This window comes from Salvelinus fontinalis, chromosome 40, assembly GCF_029448725.1.
Source record: "Salvelinus fontinalis isolate EN_2023a chromosome 40, ASM2944872v1, whole genome shotgun sequence".
Classification (NCBI taxonomy): domain Eukaryota; kingdom Metazoa; phylum Chordata; class Actinopteri; order Salmoniformes; family Salmonidae; genus Salvelinus; species Salvelinus fontinalis.
The window spans coordinates 3642896-3663439 of record NC_074704.1 but is presented as its reverse complement, the minus strand read 5'-3'; the positions used below and the strand labels follow the sequence as shown (position 1 = coordinate 3663439).

The following is a 20544-nucleotide window of genomic DNA, read 5'->3' as shown; positions in this document are numbered from 1 at the left end:
ATAAAGGGAGAGAGAGAGAGAGATTAATAAAGGGACAGAGAGAGAGAGAGAGATTAATAAAGGGACAGAGAGAGAGAGAGAGAGCTTAATAAAGGGATAGAGAGAGAGAGAGCTTAATAAAGGGATAGAGAGAGAGAGCTTAATAAAGGGAGAGAGAGAGAGAGAGCTTAATAAAGGGAGAGAGAGAGAGAGAGCTTAATAAAGGGAGAGAGAGAGAGATTAATAAAGGGAGAGAGAGAGAGAGATTAATAAAGGGACAGAGAGAGAGAGAGAGAGCTTAATAAAGGGATAGAGAGAGAGAGAGAGCTTAATAAAGGGATAGAGAGAGAGAGCTTAATAAAGGGATAGAGAGAGAGAGAGCTTAATAAAGGGAGAGAGAGAGAGAGCTTTATAAAGGGATAGATAGAGAAAGCTTAATAAAGGGAGAGAGAGAGCTTAATAAAGGGAGAGAGAGAGACAGAGAGAGAGGGAGCTTAATAAAGGGAGAGAGAGAGAGCTTTATAAAGGGATAGAGAGAGAGAGCTTAATAAAGGGAGAGAGAGAGAGCTTAATAAAGGGATAGAGAGAGACAGAGAGAGAGAGCTTAATAAAGGGAGAGAGAGAGAGAGCTTAATAAAGGGAGAGAGAGAGAGAGAGATTAATAAAGGGACAGAGAGGGAGCTTAATAAAGGGACAGAGAGAGAGACAGAGAGAGAGAGGGAGCTTAATAAAGGGAGAGAGAGGGAGCTTAATGAAGAGAGAGAGAGAGAGCTTAATAAAGGGATAGAGAGAGACAGAGAGAGAGAGCTTAATAAAGGGAGAGAGAGAGAGAGAGATTAATAAAGGGACAGAGAGAGAGAGAGAGAAAGAAAGAGAGAGAGAGCTTAATAAAGGGAGAGAGAGGGAGCTTAATAAAGGGATAGAGAGAGAGAGAGAGAGAGAGCTTAATAAAGGCAGAGAGAGAGAGAGAAAGAAAGAGAGAGAGAGCTTAATAAAGGGAGAGAGAGGGAGCTTAATAAAGGGATAGAGAGAGAGAGAGAGAGGGAGCTTAATAAAGGGATAGAGAGAGAGAGAGAGAGGGAGCTTAATAAAGGGATAGAAGTCTCCTCTCTGTTCTGCCTATTCTCTTTCACCTGAACGAGCCGCGTGTTGCAGTGATCACAAAGCCGCGAGCCACATTGCCGTTTCCACGTGTTCTAACGTGACGTCGAGCTCATTCTAAACCCCGCCCCCCGTTACCGTCCAACTCTCCTTTTACCATTGGCCGGAACGGCCGTCAATCAAACAAGAGGTAGGGGCCAGGACCAAATGATTTGACAGCAGGTCGCATTGCGCCGTGTAGTCTGAGTTATATACTTTATGTTGGTGAGGAAAAACCGCCAGCATCTACTTGATAGTTACAATTATTAACATAGCAGCACACACACACACACACACACACATACAACTACTGTCTTCTCTGCTATTGAACTATTTTGAGCCGGTGTTTTGGACCGATCCTTAGGTCCTGACCGCCTACCGAGCGACAAGAACCAAGGACACCCTCTCTAACTGACGTCACAGGATCCGTTCCAACACGGAAACCGTAATGGTGGGGGCTGGTCGTTAGTCGTTACCTGCAGTCGGTATTGTTGTGATGGTCCGATCTCTGATCTCTCATCTACTTCTATACATAACTTGTTACACACGTTTTATATAAAAATAAAATAAAAAACCCACGTCGATCTGAAAAGAAGACTTATAAAATGTTCAACAAACGAAGCCCTGTCGCTGTGTGACCAAATGGACGGCAGAAAGTTGACAGATCATTCGACCTCTGTTCTCGTACGTTTAACACGTTTATCTCCGTTGATCGAGATTCCCGGTCGTAGATCTACAACCATGGGGAAGTTAGCCCGCTGTCTCCTGCTGCTGCTGTTGCTGCTGTCTTGGGAAGGAACCGACTTACAGGTGAGTGTTTGTTGTTGTTTACGTGTTTATGGGCGGGGAGGGAGGGGGGGGGGGGGGGGGGGGGCAGACCCTATTGCGCGTGTGTGGCTCGCTGGGTACGGTGCCACTGTCCGGTTGGTCTATTTCGGGAACACGTACAGAGAGAGAGAGAGAGAGGGAGGACTCTCATGCACTTCAAGAATAGTAGGCTGGAAATGAACGTAAAACCCTCTCGTGTCTGTCTGTCTGTCCTGTCCTGTGTAGGTTACTTTTTAAAAATGTCATCCGTTATAGTTACCTGTCTAAAGTTGTAGTCAGTAACGTAACTAAGGACAACCTGTCCTGTCCTGTGTAGGTTACTTTTTAACAATGTCATCCGTTATAGTTACCTGTCTAAAGTTGTAGTCAGTAACGTAACTAAGGACAACCTGTCCTGTCCTGTGTAGGTTACTTTTTAACAATGTCATCCGTTATAGTTACCTGTCTAAAGTTGTAGTCAGTAACGTAACTAAGGACAACCTGTCCTGTCCTGTGTAGGTTACTTTTTAACAATGTCATCCGTTATAGTTACCTGTCTAAAGTTGTAGTCAGTAACGTAACTAAGGACAACCTGTCCTGTCCTGTGTAGGTTACTTTTTAACAATGTCATCCGTTATAGTTACCTGTCTAAAGTTGTCGTCAGTAACGTAACTAAGGAGACATCAGACGGCTTATCGCTCTTCTACGGTTCGGATGCCGTTTGTATTCTGTAGTTTACAAGTAAAAGGCATTGAACGTGGAAACGCGTGTGGACATTCCTTGTTAAATTACCACATATCCCTTTAAGGCACAGAGTCCGGTTCTATGATGCCACCCCTTGGTGAGTAAATATAGGAGTGTCGCGGTTAACACACACACACACACACACACACACAAAACATGTGGTAGGCGGTCTCCTTGCTGAAAAGGAGAGGGGAATCAGTCTGGGAATCAGGATGTCCTGGTGTAACAAACGTTTCCATTCCAGGTGAACCAAAGAAAAGGAGAGAGGGTAGTCTTGCTATTCAGGACCCGTTTTATATTCTAATCAGACAGAACCAGAACAGAAGGAGACCCGTTTTATATTCTAATCAGACAGAACCAAATGTTCACCTCCAGAACAGAAGGAGACCCGTTTTATATTCTAATCAGACAGAACCAGAACAGAAGGAGACCCGTTTTATATTCTAATCAGACAGAACCAGAACAGAAGGAGACCCGTTTTATATTCTAATCAGACAGAACCAGAACAGAAGGAGACCCGTTTTATATTCTAATCAGACAGAACCAAATGTTCCTCTCCAGAACAGAAGGAGACCCGTTTTATATTCTAATCAGACAGAACCAAATGTTCACCTCCAGAACAGAAGGAGACCCGTTTTATATTCTAATCAGACAGAACCAAATGTTCCTCTCCAGAACAGAAGGAGACCCGTTTTATATTCTAATCAGACAGAACCAAATGTTCATCGCCAGAACAGAAGGAGACCCGTTTTATATTCTAATCAGACAGAACCAAATGTTCCTCTCCAGAACAGAAGGAGACCCGTTTTATATTCTAATCAGACAGAACCAGAACAGAAGGAGACCCGTTTTATATTCTAATCAGACAGAACCAGAACAGAAGGAGACCCGTTTTATATTCTATTTAGACAGAACCAAATGTTCACCTCCAGAACAGAAGGAGACCCGTTTTATATTCTAATCGGACAGAACCAAATGTTCCTCACCAGAACAGAAGGAGACCCGTTTTATATTCTAATCAGACAGAACCAGAACAGAAGGAGACCCGTTTTATATTCTAATCAGACAGAACCAAATGTTCCTCTCCAGAACAGAAGGAGACCCGTTTTATATTCTAATCAGACAGAACCAAATGTTCACCTCCAGAACAGAAGGAGACCCGTTTTATATTCTAATCAGACAGAACCAAATGTTCACCTCCAGAACAGAAGGAGACCCGTTTTATATTCTAATCAGACAGAACCAAATGTTCCTCTCCAGAACAGAAGGAGACCCGTTTTATATTCTAATCAGACAGAACCAAATGTTCACCTCCAGAACGGAAGGAGACCCGTTTTATATTCTAATCAGACAGAACCAAATGTTCCTCTCCAGAACAGAAGGAGACCCGTTTTATATTCTAATCAGACAGAACCAAATGTCCACCTCCAGAACAGAAGGAGACCCGTTTTATATTGTAATCAGACAGAACCAAATGTTCCTCTCCAGAACAGAAGGAGACCCGTTTTATATTCTAATCAGACAGAACCAAATGTTCCTCTCCAGAATGGAAGCAGACCCGTTTTATATTCTAAGCAGACAGAACCAAATGTTCATCGCCAGAACAGAAGCAGACCCGTTTTATATTCTAATCAGACAGAACCAAATGTTCATCGCCAGAACAGAAGCAGACCCGTTTTATATTCTAATCAGACAGAACCAAATGTTCTCTATCGACCCGAGAGGCTTGTACCAAGTCAGAACAAAAGGCATCGTGGCATCGATACAATCATTTTCAAGTGTTCCAAGTTCAGCAGTCTGGATGGTGCATCAATACACCCAGTCACTACAAAGGATACAGGCGTCCTTCTTAACTCAGTTGCCAGAGAGGAAGGAAACCCACTCAGGGATTTTCACCATGAGGCCAATGGTGACTTTTTAAAACAGTTACAGAGTTTAATGGTTGTGATAGGAGAGAACTGAGGATGGATCAACAACATTGTAGTTACTCTACAATACTAACCTAAATGACAGAGTGAAAAGAAGGAAAGCCTGTATAGAATAAAAAAAATATTCCAAAACATGCATCCTGTTTGCAACAAGGCACTAAAGTAAAATATTCTGGGCCCTCAGTTTCCTGCACCAGTGAGCTCAGGACAGCTGTAGGCTATTTGTTCAAGGGATAATCAGTAATCAGGTAGGCCTATTTTCTGACGTTTCCACAGAGCGTGAATCTCTACTCTACAGAGCGTCAGTCTCTACTCTCTCTCTCTACTCCCCAGAGCGTGAATCTCTACTCTACAGAGCGTCAGTCTCTACTCTCTCTCTCTACTCCCCAGAGCGTGAATCTCTACTCTACAGAGCGTCAGTCTCTACTCTCTCTCTCTACTCCCCAGAGCGTGAATCTCTACTCTACAGAGCGTCAGTCTCTACTCTCTCTCTCTACTCCCCAGAGCGTGAATCTCTACTCTACAGAACGTCAGTCTCTACTCTCTCTCTCTACTCCCCAGAGCGTGAATCTCTACTCTACAGAGCGTCAGTCTCTACTCTCTCTCTCTACTCCCCAGAGCGTGAATCTCTACTCTACAGAGCGTCAGTCTCTACTCTCTCTCTCTACTCCCCAGAGCGTGAATCTCTACTCTACAGAGCGTCAGTCTCTACTCTCTCTCTCTACTCCCCAGAGCGTGAATCTCTACTCTACAGAGCGTCAGTCTCTACTCTCTCTCTCTACTCCACAGAGCGTGAATCTCTACTCTACAGAGCGTCAGTCTCTACTCTCTCTCTCTCTACTCCCCAGAGCGTGAATCTCTACTCTACAGAGCGTCAGTCTCTACTCTCTCTCTCTACTCCACAGAGCGTGAATCTCTACTCTACAGAGCGTCAGTCTCTACTCTCTCTCTCTACTCCCCAGAGCGTGAATCTCTACTCTACAGAGCGTCAGTCTCTACTCTCTCTCTCTACTCCCCAGAGCGTGAATCTCTACTCCCCAGAGCGTCAGTCTCTACTCTCTCTCTCTACTCCCCAGAGCGTGAATCTCTACTCTACAGAGCGTCAGTCTCTACTCTCTCTCTCTACTCCCCAGAGCGTGAATCTCTACTCTACAGAGTGTCAGTCTCTACTCTCTCTCTCTACTCCCCAGAGCGTGAATCTCTACTCTACAGAGCGTCAGTCTCTACTCTCTCTCTCTACTCCACAGAGCGTGAATCTCTACTCTACAGAGCGTCAGTCTCTACTCTCTCTCTCTACTTCCCAGAGCGTGAATCTCTACTCCCCAGAGCGTCAGTCTCTACTCTCTCTCTCTACTCCCCAGAGCGTGAATCTCTACTCCCCAGAGCGTCAGTCTCTACTCTCTCTCTCTACTCCCCAGAGCGTGAATCTCTACTCTACAGAGCGTCAGTCTCTACTCTCTCTCTCTACTCCCCAGAGCGTGAATCTCTACTCTACAGAGCGTCAGTCTCTACTCTCTCTCTCTACTCCCCAGAGCGTGACATTGTTTCACTCTGAGTGAGTCATCGAAAGGGACAGAGAGCTAGAAAGATGTTTTCAGATACACTGAGGAACTATTGTCATTCTCAATGGATGTAAAAACAAGACTTAATACAATAGTACCCACAGAAAACACCAGTCTCAACGTCAACAGTGAAGAGGCGACTCCGGGATGCTGGCCTTCTAGGCAGAGTTCCTCTGTCCAGTCTCAACGTCAACAGTGAAGAGGCGACTCCGGGATGCTGGCCTTCTAGGCAGAGTTCCTCTGTCCAGTGTCTGTGTTATTTTACCCATCTTAATCTTTTCTTTTCATTGGCCAGTCTGAGATATGGGTTTTTCTTTGCAACTCTGCCTAGGCGGCCAGCCATCCCGGAGTCGCCTCTTCACTGTTGACGTTGAGACTGGTGTTTTGCGGGTACTATTTAATGAAGCTGCCAGTTGAGGACTTGTGAGGCGTCTGTTTCTCAAACTAGACACTCTAATGTACTTGTCCTCTTGCTCAGTTGTGCACCGGGGCCTCCCACTCCTCTTTCTATTCTGGTTAGAGTCAGTTTGTGCTGTTCTGTGAAGGGAGTTGTACATTAGACATGAGAGGACCAGTCTCCTATCTATCTATCTATCTATCTATCTATCTATCTATCTATCTATCTATCTATCTATCTATCTATCTATCTATCTATCTATCTATCTATCTACAATACTGTATGTGTCTGTTATAACAACACTCTCTCTACCCCCCAGGCGAAGTCAGTCTCTACTCTCTCTCTACCCCCCAGGTGAAGTCAGTCTCTACTCTCTCTCTCTCTACTCCCCAGGTGAAGTCAGTCTCTACTCTCTCTCTACTCCCCAGGTGAAGTCAGTCTCTACTCTCTCTCTCTCTACTCCCCAGGTGAAGTCAGTCTCTACTCTCTCTCTCTACTCACCAGGTGTAGTCAGTCTCTACTCTCTCTCTCTCTACTCCCCAGGTGAAGTCAGTCTCTACTCTCTCTCTACTCCCCAGGTGAAGTCAGTCTCTACTCTCTCTCTCTACTCCCCAGGTGAAGTCAGTCTCTACTCTCTCTCTCTACTCCCCAGGTGAAGTCAGTCTCTAGTCTCTCTCTCTCTACTCCCCAGGTGAAGTCAGTCTCTAGTCTCTCTCTCTCTACTCCCCAGGTGAAGTCAGTCTCTAGTCTCTCTCTCTCTACTCCCCAGGTGAAGTCAGTCTCTAGTCTCTCTCTCTCTACTCCCCAGGTGAAGTCAGTCTCTAGTCTCTCTCTCTCTACTCCCCAGGTGAAGTCAGTCTCTAATCTCTCTCTCTCTACTCCCCAGGTGAAGTCAGTCTCTACTCTCTCTCTCTCTACTCCCCAGGTGAAGTCAGTCTCTACTCTCTCTCTCTACTCCCCAGGTGAAGTCAGTCTCTAGTCTCTCTCTCTCTACTCCCCAGGTGAAGTCAGTCTCTAGTCTCTCTCTACTCCCCAGGTGAAGTCAGTCTCTAGTCTCTCTCTCTCTACTCCCTAGGTGAAGTCAGTCTCTACTCTCTCTCTCTCTACTCTCTAGGTGAAGTCAGTCTCTACTCTCTCTCTCTCTACTCCCCAGGTGAAGTCAGTCTCTAGTCTCTCTCTCTCTACTCCCCAGGTGAAGTCAGTCTCTACTCTCTCTCTCTACTCCCCAGGTGAAGTCAGTCTCTACTCTCTCTCTCTCTACTCCCCAGGTGAAGTCAGTCTCTAGTCTCTCTCTCTCTCTACTCCCCAGGTGAAGTCAGTCTCTACTCTCTCTCTCTCTACTCCCCAGGTGAAGTCAGTCTCTACTCTCTCTCTCTCTACTCCCCAGGTGAAGTCAGTCTCTACTCTCTCTCTCTCTACTCCCCAGATGAAGTCAGTCTCTACTCTCTCTCTCTCTACTCCCCGGGTGAAGTCAGTCTCTACTCTCTCTCTCTCTACTCCCCGGGTGAAGTCAGTCTCTACTCTCTCTCTCTCTACTCCCCGGGTGAAGTCAGTCTCTACTCTCTCTCTCTCTACTCCCCGGGTGAAGTCAGTCTCTACTCTCTCTCTCTCTACTCCCCGGGTGAAGTCAGTCTCTACTCTCTCTCTCTCTACTCCCCGGGTGAAGTCAGTCTCTACTCTCTCTCTCTCTACTCCCCGGGTGAAGTCAGTCTCTACTCTCTCTCTCTCTACTCCCCGGGTGAAGTCAGTCTCTACTCTCTCTCTCTCTACTCCCCGGGTGAAGTCAGTCTCTACTCTCTCTCTCTCTACTCCCCGGGTGAAGTCAGTCTCTACTCTCTCTCTCTCTACTCCCCGGGTGAAGTCAGTCTCTACTCTCTCTCTCTCTACTCCCCAGGTGAAGTCAGTCTCTACTCTCTCTCTCTCTACTCCCCAGGTGAAGTCAGTCTCTACTCTCTCTCTCTCTACTCCCCAGGTGAAGTCAGTCTCTACTCTCTCTCTCTCTACTCCCCAGGTGAAGTCAGTCTCTACTCTCTCTCTCTCTACTCCCCAGGTGAAGTCAGTCTCTACTCTCTCTCTCTCTACTCCCCAGGTGAAGTCAGTCTCTACTCTCTCTCTCTCTACTCCCCAGGTGAAGTCAGTCTCTACTCTCTCTCTCTCTACTCCCCAGGTGAAGTCAGTCTCTACTCTCTCTCTCTCTACTCCCCAGGTGAAGTCAGTCTCTACTCTCTCTCTCTCTACTCCCCAGGTGAAGTCAGTCTCTACTCTCTCTCTCTACTCCCCAGGTGAAGTCAGTCTCTACTCTCTCTCTCTACTCCCCAGGTGAAGTCAGTCTCTACTCTCTCTCTCTCTACTCCCCAGGTGAAGTCAGTCTCTACTCTCTCTCTCTACTCCCCAGGTGAAGTCAGTCTCTACTCTCTCTCTCTACTCCCCAGGTGAAGTCAGTCTCTACTCTCTCTCTCTCTACTCCCCAGGTGAAGTCAGTCTCTACTCTCTCTCTACTCCCCAGGTGAAGTCAGTCTCAACTCTCTCTCTCTCTACTCCCCAGGTGAAGTCAGTCTCTACTCTCTCTCTCTCTACTCCCCAGGTGAAGTCAGTCTCTACTCTCTCTCTCTCTACTCCCCAGGTGAAGTCAGTCTCTAATCTCTCTCTACTCCCCAGGTGAAGTCAGTCTCTACTCTCTCTCTCTCTACTCCCCGGGTGAAGTCAGTCTCTACTCTCTCTCTCTCTACTCCCCGGGTGAAGTCAGTCTCTACTCTCTCTCTCTACTCCCCGGGTGAAGTCAGTCTCTACTCTCTCTCTCTACTCCCCAGGTGAAGTCAGTCTCTACTCTCTCTCTCTGCTCCCCGGGTGAAGTCAGTCTCTACTCTCTCTCTCTACTCCCCGGGTGAAGTCAGTCTCTACTCTCTCTCTCTACTCCCCGGGTGAAGTCAGTCTCTACTCTCTCTCTCTACTCCCCGGGTGAAGTCAGTCTCTACTCTCTCTCTCTACTCCCCGGGTGAAGTCAGTCTCTACTCTCTCTCTCTACTCCCCGGGTGAAGTCAGTCTCTACTCTCTCTCTCTACTCCCCGGGTGAAGTCAGTCTCTACTCTCTCTCTCTACTCCCCGGGTGAAGTCAGTCTCTACTCTCTCTCTCTACTCCCCGGGTGAAGTCAGTCTCTACTCTCTCTCTCTACTCCCCGGGTGAAGTCAGTCTCTACTCTCTCTCTCTACTCCCCGGGTGAAGTCAGTCTCTACTCTCTCTCTCTCTACTCCCCGGGTGAAGTCAGTCTCTACTCTCTCTCTCTCTACTCTCTAGGTGAAGTCAGTCTCTACTCTCTCTCTACTCTCTAGGTGAAGTCAGTCTCTACTCTCTCTCTCTCTCTACTCCCCAGGTGAAGTCAGTCTCTACTCTCTCTTTCTCTCTACTCCCCAGGTGAAGTCAGTCTCTACTCTCTCTCTCTCTACTCCCCAGGTGAAGTCAGTCTCTACTCTCTCTATACTCCCCAGGTGAAGTCAGTCTCTACTCTCTCTCTACTCCCCAGGTGAAGTCAGTCTCTACTCTCTCTCTCTCTACTCCCCAGGTGAAGTCAGTCTCTACTCTCTCTCTCTCTACTCCCCAGGTGAAGTCAGTCTCTACTCTCTCTCTCTACTCCCCAGGTGAAGTCAGTCTCTACTCTCTCTCTCTCTACTCCCCGGGTGAAGTCAGTCTCTACTCTCTCTCTCTCTACTCCCCGGGTGAAGTCAGTCTCTACTCTCTCTCTCTCTACTCCCCGGGTGAAGTCAGTCTCTACTCTCTCTCTCTCTACTCCCCGGGTGAAGTCAGTCTCTACTCTCTCTCTCTCTACTCCCCGGGTGAAGTCAGTCTCTACTCTCTCTCTCTCTACTCCCCGGGTGAAGTCAGTCTCTACTCTCTCTCTCTCTACTCCCCGGGTGAAGTCAGTCTCTACTCTCTCTCTCTCTACTCCCCGGGTGAAGTCAGTCTCTACTCTCTCTCTCTCTACTCCCCAGGTGAAGTCAGTCTCTACTCTCTCTCTCTCTACTCCCCAGGTGAAGTCAGTCTCTACTCTCTCTCTCTCTACTCCCCAGGTGAAGTCAGTCTCTACTCTCTCTCTCTCTACTCCCCAGGTGAAGTCAGTCTCTACTCTCTCTCTCTCTACTCCCCAGGTGAAGTCAGTCTCTACTCTCTCTCTCTACTCCCCAGGTGAAGTCAGTCTCTACTCTCTCTCTCTCTACTCCCCAGGTGAAGTCAGTCTCTACTCTCTCTCTCTCTACTCCCCAGGTGAAGTCAGTCTCTACTCTCTCTCTCTCTACTCCCCAGGTGAAGTCAGTCTCTACTCTCTCTCTCTCTACTCCCCAGGTGAAGTCAGTCTCTACTCTCTCTCTCTCTACTCCCCAGGTGAAGTCAGTCTCTACTCTCTCTCTCTCTACTCCCCAGGTGAAGTCAGTCTCTACTCTCTCTCTCTACTCCCCAGGTGAAGTCAGTCTCTACTCTCTCTCTCTACTCCCCAGGTGAAGTCAGTCTCTACTCTCTCTCTCTCTACTCCCCAGGTGAAGTCAGTCTCTACTCTCTCTCTCTACTCCCCAGGTGAAGTCAGTCTCTACTCTCTCTCTCTCTACTCCCCAGGTGAAGTCAGTCTCTACTCTCTCTCTCTCTACTCCCCAGGTGAAGTCAGTCTCTACTCTCTCTCTCTCTACTCCCCAGGTGAAGTCAGTCTCAACTCTCTCTCTCTCTACTCCCCAGGTGAAGTCAGTCTCTACTCTCTCTCTCTCTACTCCCCAGGTGAAGTCAGTCTCTACTCTCTCTCTCTCTACTCCCCAGGTGAAGTCAGTCTCTAATCTCTCTCTACTCCCCAGGTGAAGTCAGTCTCTACTCTCTCTCTCTACTCCCCGGGTGAAGTCAGTCTCTACTCTCTCTCTCTCTACTCCCCGGGTGAAGTCAGTCTCTACTCTCTCTCTCTCTACTCCCCGGGTGAAGTCAGTCTCTACTCTCTCTCTCTACTCCCCAGGTGAAGTCAGTCTCTAGTCTCTCTCTCTCTACTCCCCGGGTGAAGTCAGTCTCTACTCTCTCTCTCTGCTCCCCGGGTGAAGTCAGTCTCTACTCTCTCTCTCTACTCCCCGGGTGAAGTCAGTCTCTACTCTCTCTCTCTACTCCCCGGGTGAAGTCAGTCTCTACTCTCTCTCTCTACTCCCCGGGTGAAGTCAGTCTCTACTCTCTCTCTCTACTCCCCGGGTGAAGTCAGTCTCTACTCTCTCTCTCTACTCCCCGGGTGAAGTCAGTCTCTACTCTCTCTCTCTACTCCCCGGGTGAAGTCAGTCTCTACTCTCTCTCTCTACTCCCCGGGTGAAGTCAGTCTCTACTCTCTCTCTCTACTCCCCGGGTGAAGTCAGTCTCTACTCTCTCTCTCTCTACTCCCCGGGTGAAGTCAGTCTCTACTCTCTCTCTCTCTACTCTCTAGGTGAAGTCAGTCTCTACTCTCTCTCTACTCTCTAGGTGAAGTCAGTCTCTACTCTCTCTCTCTCTACTCCCCAGGTGAAGTCAGTCTCTACTCTCTCTTTCTCTCTACTCCCCAGGTGAAGTCAGTCTCTACTCTCTCTCTCTCTACTCCCCAGGTGAAGTCAGTCTCTACTCTCTCTATACTCCCCAGGTGAAGTCAGTCTCTACTCTCTCTCTACTCCCCAGGTGAAGTCAGTCTCTACTCTCTCTCTCTCTACTCCCCAGGTGAAGTCAGTCTCTACTCTCTCTCTCTCTACTCCCCAGGTGAAGTCAGTCTCTACTCTCTCTCTCTCTACTCCCCAGGTGAAGTCAGTCTCTACTCTCTCTCTCTACTCCCCAGGTGAAGTCAGTCTCTACTCTCTCTCTCTCTACTCCCCAGGTGAAGTCAGTCTCTACTCTCTCTCTCTCTACTCCCCAGGTGAAGTCAGTCTCTACTCTCTCTACTCCCCAGGTGAAGTCAGTCTCTACTCTCTCTCTACTCCCCAGGTGAAGTCAGTCTCTACTCTCTCTCTACTCCCCAGGTGAAGTCAGTCTCTACTCTCTCTACTCCCCAGGTGAAGTCAGTCTCTACTCTCTCTCTCTACTCCCCAGGTGAAGTCAGTCTCTACTCTCTCTCTCTCTACTCCCCAGGTGAAGTCAGTCTCTACTCTCTCTCTCTACTCCCCAGGTGAAGTCAGTCTCTACTCTCTCTCTCTCTCTACTCCCCAGGTGAAGTCAGTCTCTACTCTCTCTCTCTCTACTCCCCAGGTGAAGTCAGTCTCTAATCTCTCTCTACTCCCCAGGTGAAGTCAGTCTCTACTCTCTCTCTCTACTCCCCAGGTGAAGTCAGTCTCTACTCTCTCTCTCTCTACTCCCCAGGTGAAGTCAGTCTCTACTCTCTCTCTCTACTCCCCAGGTGAAGTCAGTCTCTACTCTCTCTCTCTACTCCCCGGGTGAAGTCAGTCTCTACTCTCTCTCTCTACTCCCCGGGTGAAGTCAGTCTCTACTCTCTCTCTCTCTACTCCCCGGGTGAAGTCAGTCTCTACTCTCTCTCTCTCTACTCTCTAGGTGAAGCCAGTCTCTACTCTCTCTCTACTCCCCAGGTGAAGTCAGTCTCTACTCTCTCTCTCTCTCTCTACTCCCCAGGTGAAGTCAGTCTCTACTCTTTCTCTCTCTACTCCCCAGGTGAAGTCAGTCTCTACTCTCTCTCTCTCTACTCCCCAGGTGAAGTCAGTCTCTACTCTCTCTCTCTCTACTCCCCAGGTGAAGTCAGTCTCTACTCTCTCTCTCTCTACTCCCCAGGTGAAGTCAGTCTCTACTCTCTCTCTCTCTACTCCCCAGGTGAAGTCAGTGAGTGTAACTCTACCAGAGTCTCTATTGTTTGTGTCTACTCTGGATGGGAGTCTACACGCTGTTTCCAAGCAGTCTGGAGACATCAAATGGACGCTCAAAGAAGGTCAGCACCCACTCTCACTCCCACATACAGTATAGTATAATAATATATACAGTATAGTATAATAATATATACAGTATAGTATAATAATATATACAGTATATTATAATAATATATACAGTATAGTATAATAATATATACAGTATAGTATAATAATATATACAGTATAGTATACTAATATACAGTATAATAATATATACAGTATAGGATACTAATATACAGTATAGGATACTAATATACAGTATAGGATACTAATATACAGTATAGTATACTAATATATACAGTATAGTATACTAATATATACAGTATAGTATAATAATATACAGTATAATAATAAATACAGTATAGTATAATAATATACAGTATAGTATAATAATATATACTGTATTGTATAATAATATATACTGCATTGTATAATAATATATACTGTATTGTATAATAATATATATAGTATAACTATATACAGTATAGTATAATAATATATATAGTATACCTATATACAGTATAGTATAATAATATACAGTATAATAATATATAGTATAATAATATACAGTATAGTATAATAATATATACCTACAGTATAATACAGTATAACAATATATACAATATAGTTTAGTAATATATACAGTATAGTATAATAATATATACCTACAGTATAATATAGTATAATAATATATACAATATAGTATAGTAATATATACAGTATAGTATAATAATATACAGTATAATAATAAATACAGTATAGTATAATAATATACAGTATAGTATAATAATATATACTGTATTGTATAATAATATATACTGCATTGTATAATAATATATACTGTATTGTATAATAATATATATAGTATAACTATATACAGTATAGTATAATAATATATATAGTATACCTATATACAGTATAGTATAATAATATACAGTATAATAATATATAGTATAATAATATACAGTATAGTATAATAATATATACCTACAGTATAATACAGTATAACAATATATACAATATAGTTTAGTAATATATACAGTATAGTATAATAATATATACCTACAGTATAATATAGTATAATAATATATACAATATAGTATAGTAATATATACAGTATAGTATAATAATATATACCTACAGTATAGTACAATAATATATACAGTATAGTATACTAATATATACAGTATAGTATACTAATATACAGTATAATAATATATAGTATAATAATATACAGTATAGTATAATAATATATACCTACAGTATAATATAGTATAATAATATATACAATATAGTATAGTAATATATACAGTATAGTATAATAATATATACCTACAGTATAGTATAATAATATATACAGTATAGTAATATATACAGTATAGTATAATAATATATACCTACAGTATAGTATAATAATATATACAGTATATTATAATAATATATACAGTATAGTATAATAATATATACAGTATAGTATAATAATATAGACAGTATAGTATAATAATATTTACAGTATAGTATAATAATATATACAGTATTGTATAATAATATATACCTACAGTGTAGTATAATAATATATACCGACAGTATAGTATAATAATATATAGTATAATAATGTATAGTATAATATTAAATACCTACAGTATAGTATAATATTATATACAGTATAGTGTAATAATATATACAGTATAGTTTAATATTATATACCTACAGTATAGTGTAATAATATATACAGTATTGTATAATAATATATACCTACAGTATAGTATAATAATATATACCGACAGTATAGTATAATAATATATAGTATAATAATGTATAGTATAATATTAAATACCGTCACTATAGTATAATATTATATACAGTATAGTGTAATAATATATACCTACAGTATAGTATAATAATATATAGTATAATAATATATACCTACACTATAGTGTAATAATATATAGTATTATAATATATACCTACAGTATAGTATAATGATATATAGTATAGTATACTAATATATACCTACAGTATAGTATAATACTATATAGTATAATATATACCTACAGCATCGTATAATAATATATAGTATAATAATATTTAGTACAGTATAATATTATAATCCTACAGTATAGCATAATAATATATACCTACAGTATAGTATAATAATATATTGTATGGTATAATAATATATACCTACAGTATAGTATAATAATATATAGTATGGTATAATAATATATACCTACAGTATAGTATAATAATATATAGTATAATAATATATACCTACAGTGTAGTATGATATTATATACGTCTAGTATAGTAATATATATACTATAATAATATATACACAGTATAGCATAATAATATATACCTACAGTATAGTATAATAATATATTGTATGGTATAATAATATATACCTACAGTATAGTATAATAATATATAGTATGGTATAATAATATATACCTACAGTATAGTATAATAATATATAGTATAATAATATATACCTACAGTGTAGTATGATATTATATACGTCTAGTATAGTAATATATATACTATAATAATATATACACAGTATACTATAATAATTTATAGTATAATAATATATAGTATGGTATAATACTATATACCTGCAGTATAGTATAATAATATATTCCTACAGTATAGTATTATATTATATACCTACAGTATAGTATGGTTATATATATATAGTATAATAATATATACCTATAGTATAATAATATACACCTACAGTATAGTATAATAATATATACCTATAGTAAAGTATAATAATATACACCTACAGTATAGTATAATAATATATATAGTACAGTGTAATACTATATACAGTATAGTATAATAATATATACCTTAAGTATAGTATAATATTATATACCTATAGTATAGTAATATATATAGTATAATAATATATACTGTGCACTATAATAATATATGCCTACAGTATAGTATAGTAATATATATAGTATAATAATATATACTGTATATTATAATAATATATATAGTATAATAATATATACAGTATAGTATAATAATATATATAGTATAATAATATATACAGTATAGTATAATATTATATACCTACAGTATAGTATAGTAATATATATAGTATAATAATATATACTGTATATTATAATAATATATATAGTATAATAATATATACTGTATACTATAATAATATATATAGTATAATAATATATACAGTATACTATAATAATATATACAGCTCAATATTAGGAAGTCGTTCTGTTCAGTATAGTATAATAATATATACACTATAATAATAATAATATATACTATAATAATAATAATAATAATAATAATAATAATAATAATAATAATAATATATACTGTATACTATAATAATATATATAGTATAATAATATATACTGTATACTATAATAATATATATAGTATAATAATATATACAGTATACTATAATAATAATAATAATAATATATACAGTATACTATAATAATAATAATAATAATATATACAGTATACTATAATAATATATATAGTATAATAATATATACAGTATACTATAATAATAATAATAATAATATATACTGTATACTATAATAATATATATAGTATAATAATATATACTGTATACTATAATAATATATATAGTATAATAATATATACTGTATACTATAATAATATATATAGTATAATAATATATACTGTATACTATAATAATATATATAGTATAATAATATATACAGTATACTATAATAATATATATAGTATAATAATATATACAGTATACTATAATAATATATATAGTATAATAATATATACAGTATACTATAATAATATATACAGTATAATAATATATACAGTATACTATAATAATATATACAGTATAATAATATATACAGTATACTATAATAATATATATAGTATAATAATATATACAGTATACTATAATAATATATACAGCTCAATATTAGGAAGGTGTTCTTACTGTTTGTACCTTAACTAATTAACATATTGTTCGTTCTGAACATTCCATCATTCTTAAATATTTTCCAGATCCCATCATCCAGGTGCCTGTTTACCTTACTGAGTGAGTGACTCTCCTCTACACACACACACACACACACACACACACACACACACACACACACACACACACACACACACACACACACACACACACACACACACACACACACACACACACACACACACACACCTGATAAACATTGCTACTGTGTGTTTTTTAGGCCAGGGTTTCTCCCTGACCCCAACGATGGCAGTCTCTACGTCCTGGGAGGAAAACACAAGGAAGGACTGATGGTAAGAGAGAGAGAGAGAGACGGGGGGGGGGGGAGTGAGAGAGAGACGGACAGAGAGACGAGAGAGAGACGGACAGAGAGAGAGACAGGGGGAGAGACAGGGGGAGAGAGAGGGAGAGAGAGACGGACAGAGGGAGAGGGAGACGGACAGAGGGAGAGGGAGACGGACAGAGGGAGAGGGAGACGGACAGAGGGAGAGGGAGACGGACAGAGGGAGAGGGAGACGGACAGAGGGAGAGGGAGACGGACAGAGGGAGAGGGAGACGGACAGAGAGAGAGGGAGAGGGGGAGAGAGAGACGGACAGAGAGAGAGAGACGGGGGGAGGGAGAGAGAGACGGACAGGGAGAGCGAGACGGACAGGGAGAGAGAGACGGACAGGGAGAGAGAGACGGACAGGGAGAGAGATAGAGACAAACATGGAGAGAGACGGACAGAGAGAGACAGACGGACAGGGAGAGCGAGACGGACAGGGAGAGAGAGATGGACAGGGAGAGAGAGAGAGAGTGACGGACAGAGCGAGAGAGACGGGCAGAGAGCGAGATAGTATTTAAATATAAATAATAATAGTATACTGTATAATATAGTATTTTAATATATATAATAATAGTATACTGTATAGTATATATATAGTATTGTCTATATTTCTCCAGAAACTGCCCTTCACCATCCCAGAGCTGGTCCAGTCTGCTCCCTGTAGGAGTTCTGATGGAGTCCTCTACACTGGTGAGAGACATCAGTAATGTGTTGAGGCTGTCAGGACATCAGTAATGTGTCATCAGGACATCAGTAATGTGTTGTCAGGACATCAGTAGTGTGTTGTCGGGACATCAGTAATGTGTTGTCAAGGCATCAGTAATATGTTGTCAGGACATCAGTAATGTGTCGTCGGGACATCAGTAATGTGTCGTCGGGACATCAGTAATGTGTCGTCGGGACATCAGTAATGTGTCGTCGGGACATCAGTAATGTGTCGTCGGGACATCAGTAATGTGTCGTCGGGACATCAGTAATGTGTCGTCGGGACATCAGTAATGTGTCGTCGGGACATCAGTAATGTGTCGTCGGGACATCAGTAATGTGTCGTCGGGCCATCAGTAATGTGTCGTCGGGACATCAGTAATGTGTTGAGGCTGTCAGGACATCAGTAATGTGTCGTCGGGACATCAGTAATGTGTCGTCGGGACATCAGTAATGTGTTGTCAAGACATCAGTAATGTGTTGTCAGGACATCAGTAATGTGTTGAGGCTGTCAGGACATCAGTAATGTGTTGTCAAGGCATCAGTAATGTGTTGTCAAGACATCAGTAATGTGTCGTCGGGACATCAGTAATGTGTCGTCAGGACATCAGTAATGTGTTGTCAAGACATCAGTAATGTGTTGTCAAGGCATCAGTAATGTGTTGTCAAGACATCAGTAATGTGTTGTCAGGGCATCAGTAATGTGTTGTCAGGACATCAGTAATGTGTTGAGGTTGTCAGGACATCAGTAATGTGTTGTCAGGACATCAGTAATGTGTTGTCAGGGCATCAGTAATGTGTTGTCAGGACATCAGTAATGTGTTGAGGTTGTCAGGACATCAGTAATGTGTTGTCAGGGCATCAGTAATGTGTTGTCGGGACATCAGTAATGTGTTGTCAGGACATCAGTAATGTGTCGTCGGGACATCACTAATGTGTCGTCGGGACATCAGTAATGTGTCGTCGGGACATCAGTAATGTGTCGTCGGGACATCAGTAATGTGTCGTCGGGACATCAGTAATGTGTCGTCGGGACATCAGTAATGTGTCGTCGGGACATCAGTAATGTGTCGTCGGGACATCAGTAATGTGTCGTCGGGACATCAGTAATGTGTCGTCGGGACATCAGTAATGTGTCGTCGGGACATCAGTAATGTGTCGTCGGGACATCAGTAATGTGTCGTCGGGACATCAGTAATGTGTCGTCGGGACATCAGTAATGTGTCGTCGGGACATCAGTAATGTGTCGTCGGGACATCAGTAATGTGTCGTCGGGCCATCAGTAATGTGTTGAGGTTGTCAGGACATCAGTAATGTGTTGTCGGGACATCAGTAATGTGTTGTCGGGACATCAGTAATGTGTTGTCGGGACATCAGTAATGTGTGTGTGTGTGTGTGTGTGTGTCTGTGTGTACCTGTACCTGTTTAGGGAAGAAGCAGGATGTATGGTTCGTGGTTGACCCCCAGACAGGAGAGAAACAGACCAGCCTCTCCACATCATCATCAGACTCCATCTGCCCCAATGCACCACTTCTATACATCGGACGGACAGGTAACTAGTCAATACTACCGTATTCTGACTACAACAAACCGTAGGACGGACAGGTAACTAGTCAATACTACTGTATTCTGACTACAACACACCGTAGGACGGACAGGTAACTAGTCAATACTACTGTATTCTGACTACAACACACCGTAGGAGGGACAGGTAACTAGTCAATACTACTGTATTCTGACTACAACACACCGTAGGACGGACAGGTAACTAGTCAATACTACTGTATTCTGACTACAACACACCGTAGGAGGGACAGGTAACTAGTCAATACTACTGTATTCTGACTACAACACACCGTAGGACGGACAGGTAACAAGTCAATACTACTGTATTCTGACTACAACACACCGTAGGACGGACAGGTAACTAGTCAATACTACTGTATTCTGACTACAACACACCGTAGGACGGACAGGTAACTAGTCAATACTACTGTATTCTGACTACAACACACCGTAGGACGGACAGGTAACTAGTCAATACTACTGTATT

At 41.8% G+C, this 20544-nt stretch overlaps 1 protein-coding gene across 1 annotated transcript in view; it reads left to right on the top strand.

Annotated features, from left to right (window-relative positions):
- The first annotated feature begins 1138 nt into the window (after window positions 1–1138).
- LOC129839198 (serine/threonine-protein kinase/endoribonuclease IRE1-like) overlaps window positions 1139–20544 on the top strand; it is a 59071-nt gene continuing 39665 nt past the window's right edge. The window contains exons 1-6 of the mRNA XM_055906505.1: window positions 1139–1929; window positions 13351–13465; window positions 17487–17520; window positions 17681–17753; window positions 18404–18476; window positions 19921–20043. Coding sequence (XP_055762480.1) covers window positions 1762–1929; window positions 13351–13465; window positions 17487–17520; window positions 17681–17753; window positions 18404–18476; window positions 19921–20043 — 586 coding nt within the window. The 5' untranslated portion in view covers window positions 1139–1761. The remainder of the gene's footprint in view (window positions 1930–13350; window positions 13466–17486; window positions 17521–17680; window positions 17754–18403; window positions 18477–19920; window positions 20044–20544) is intronic.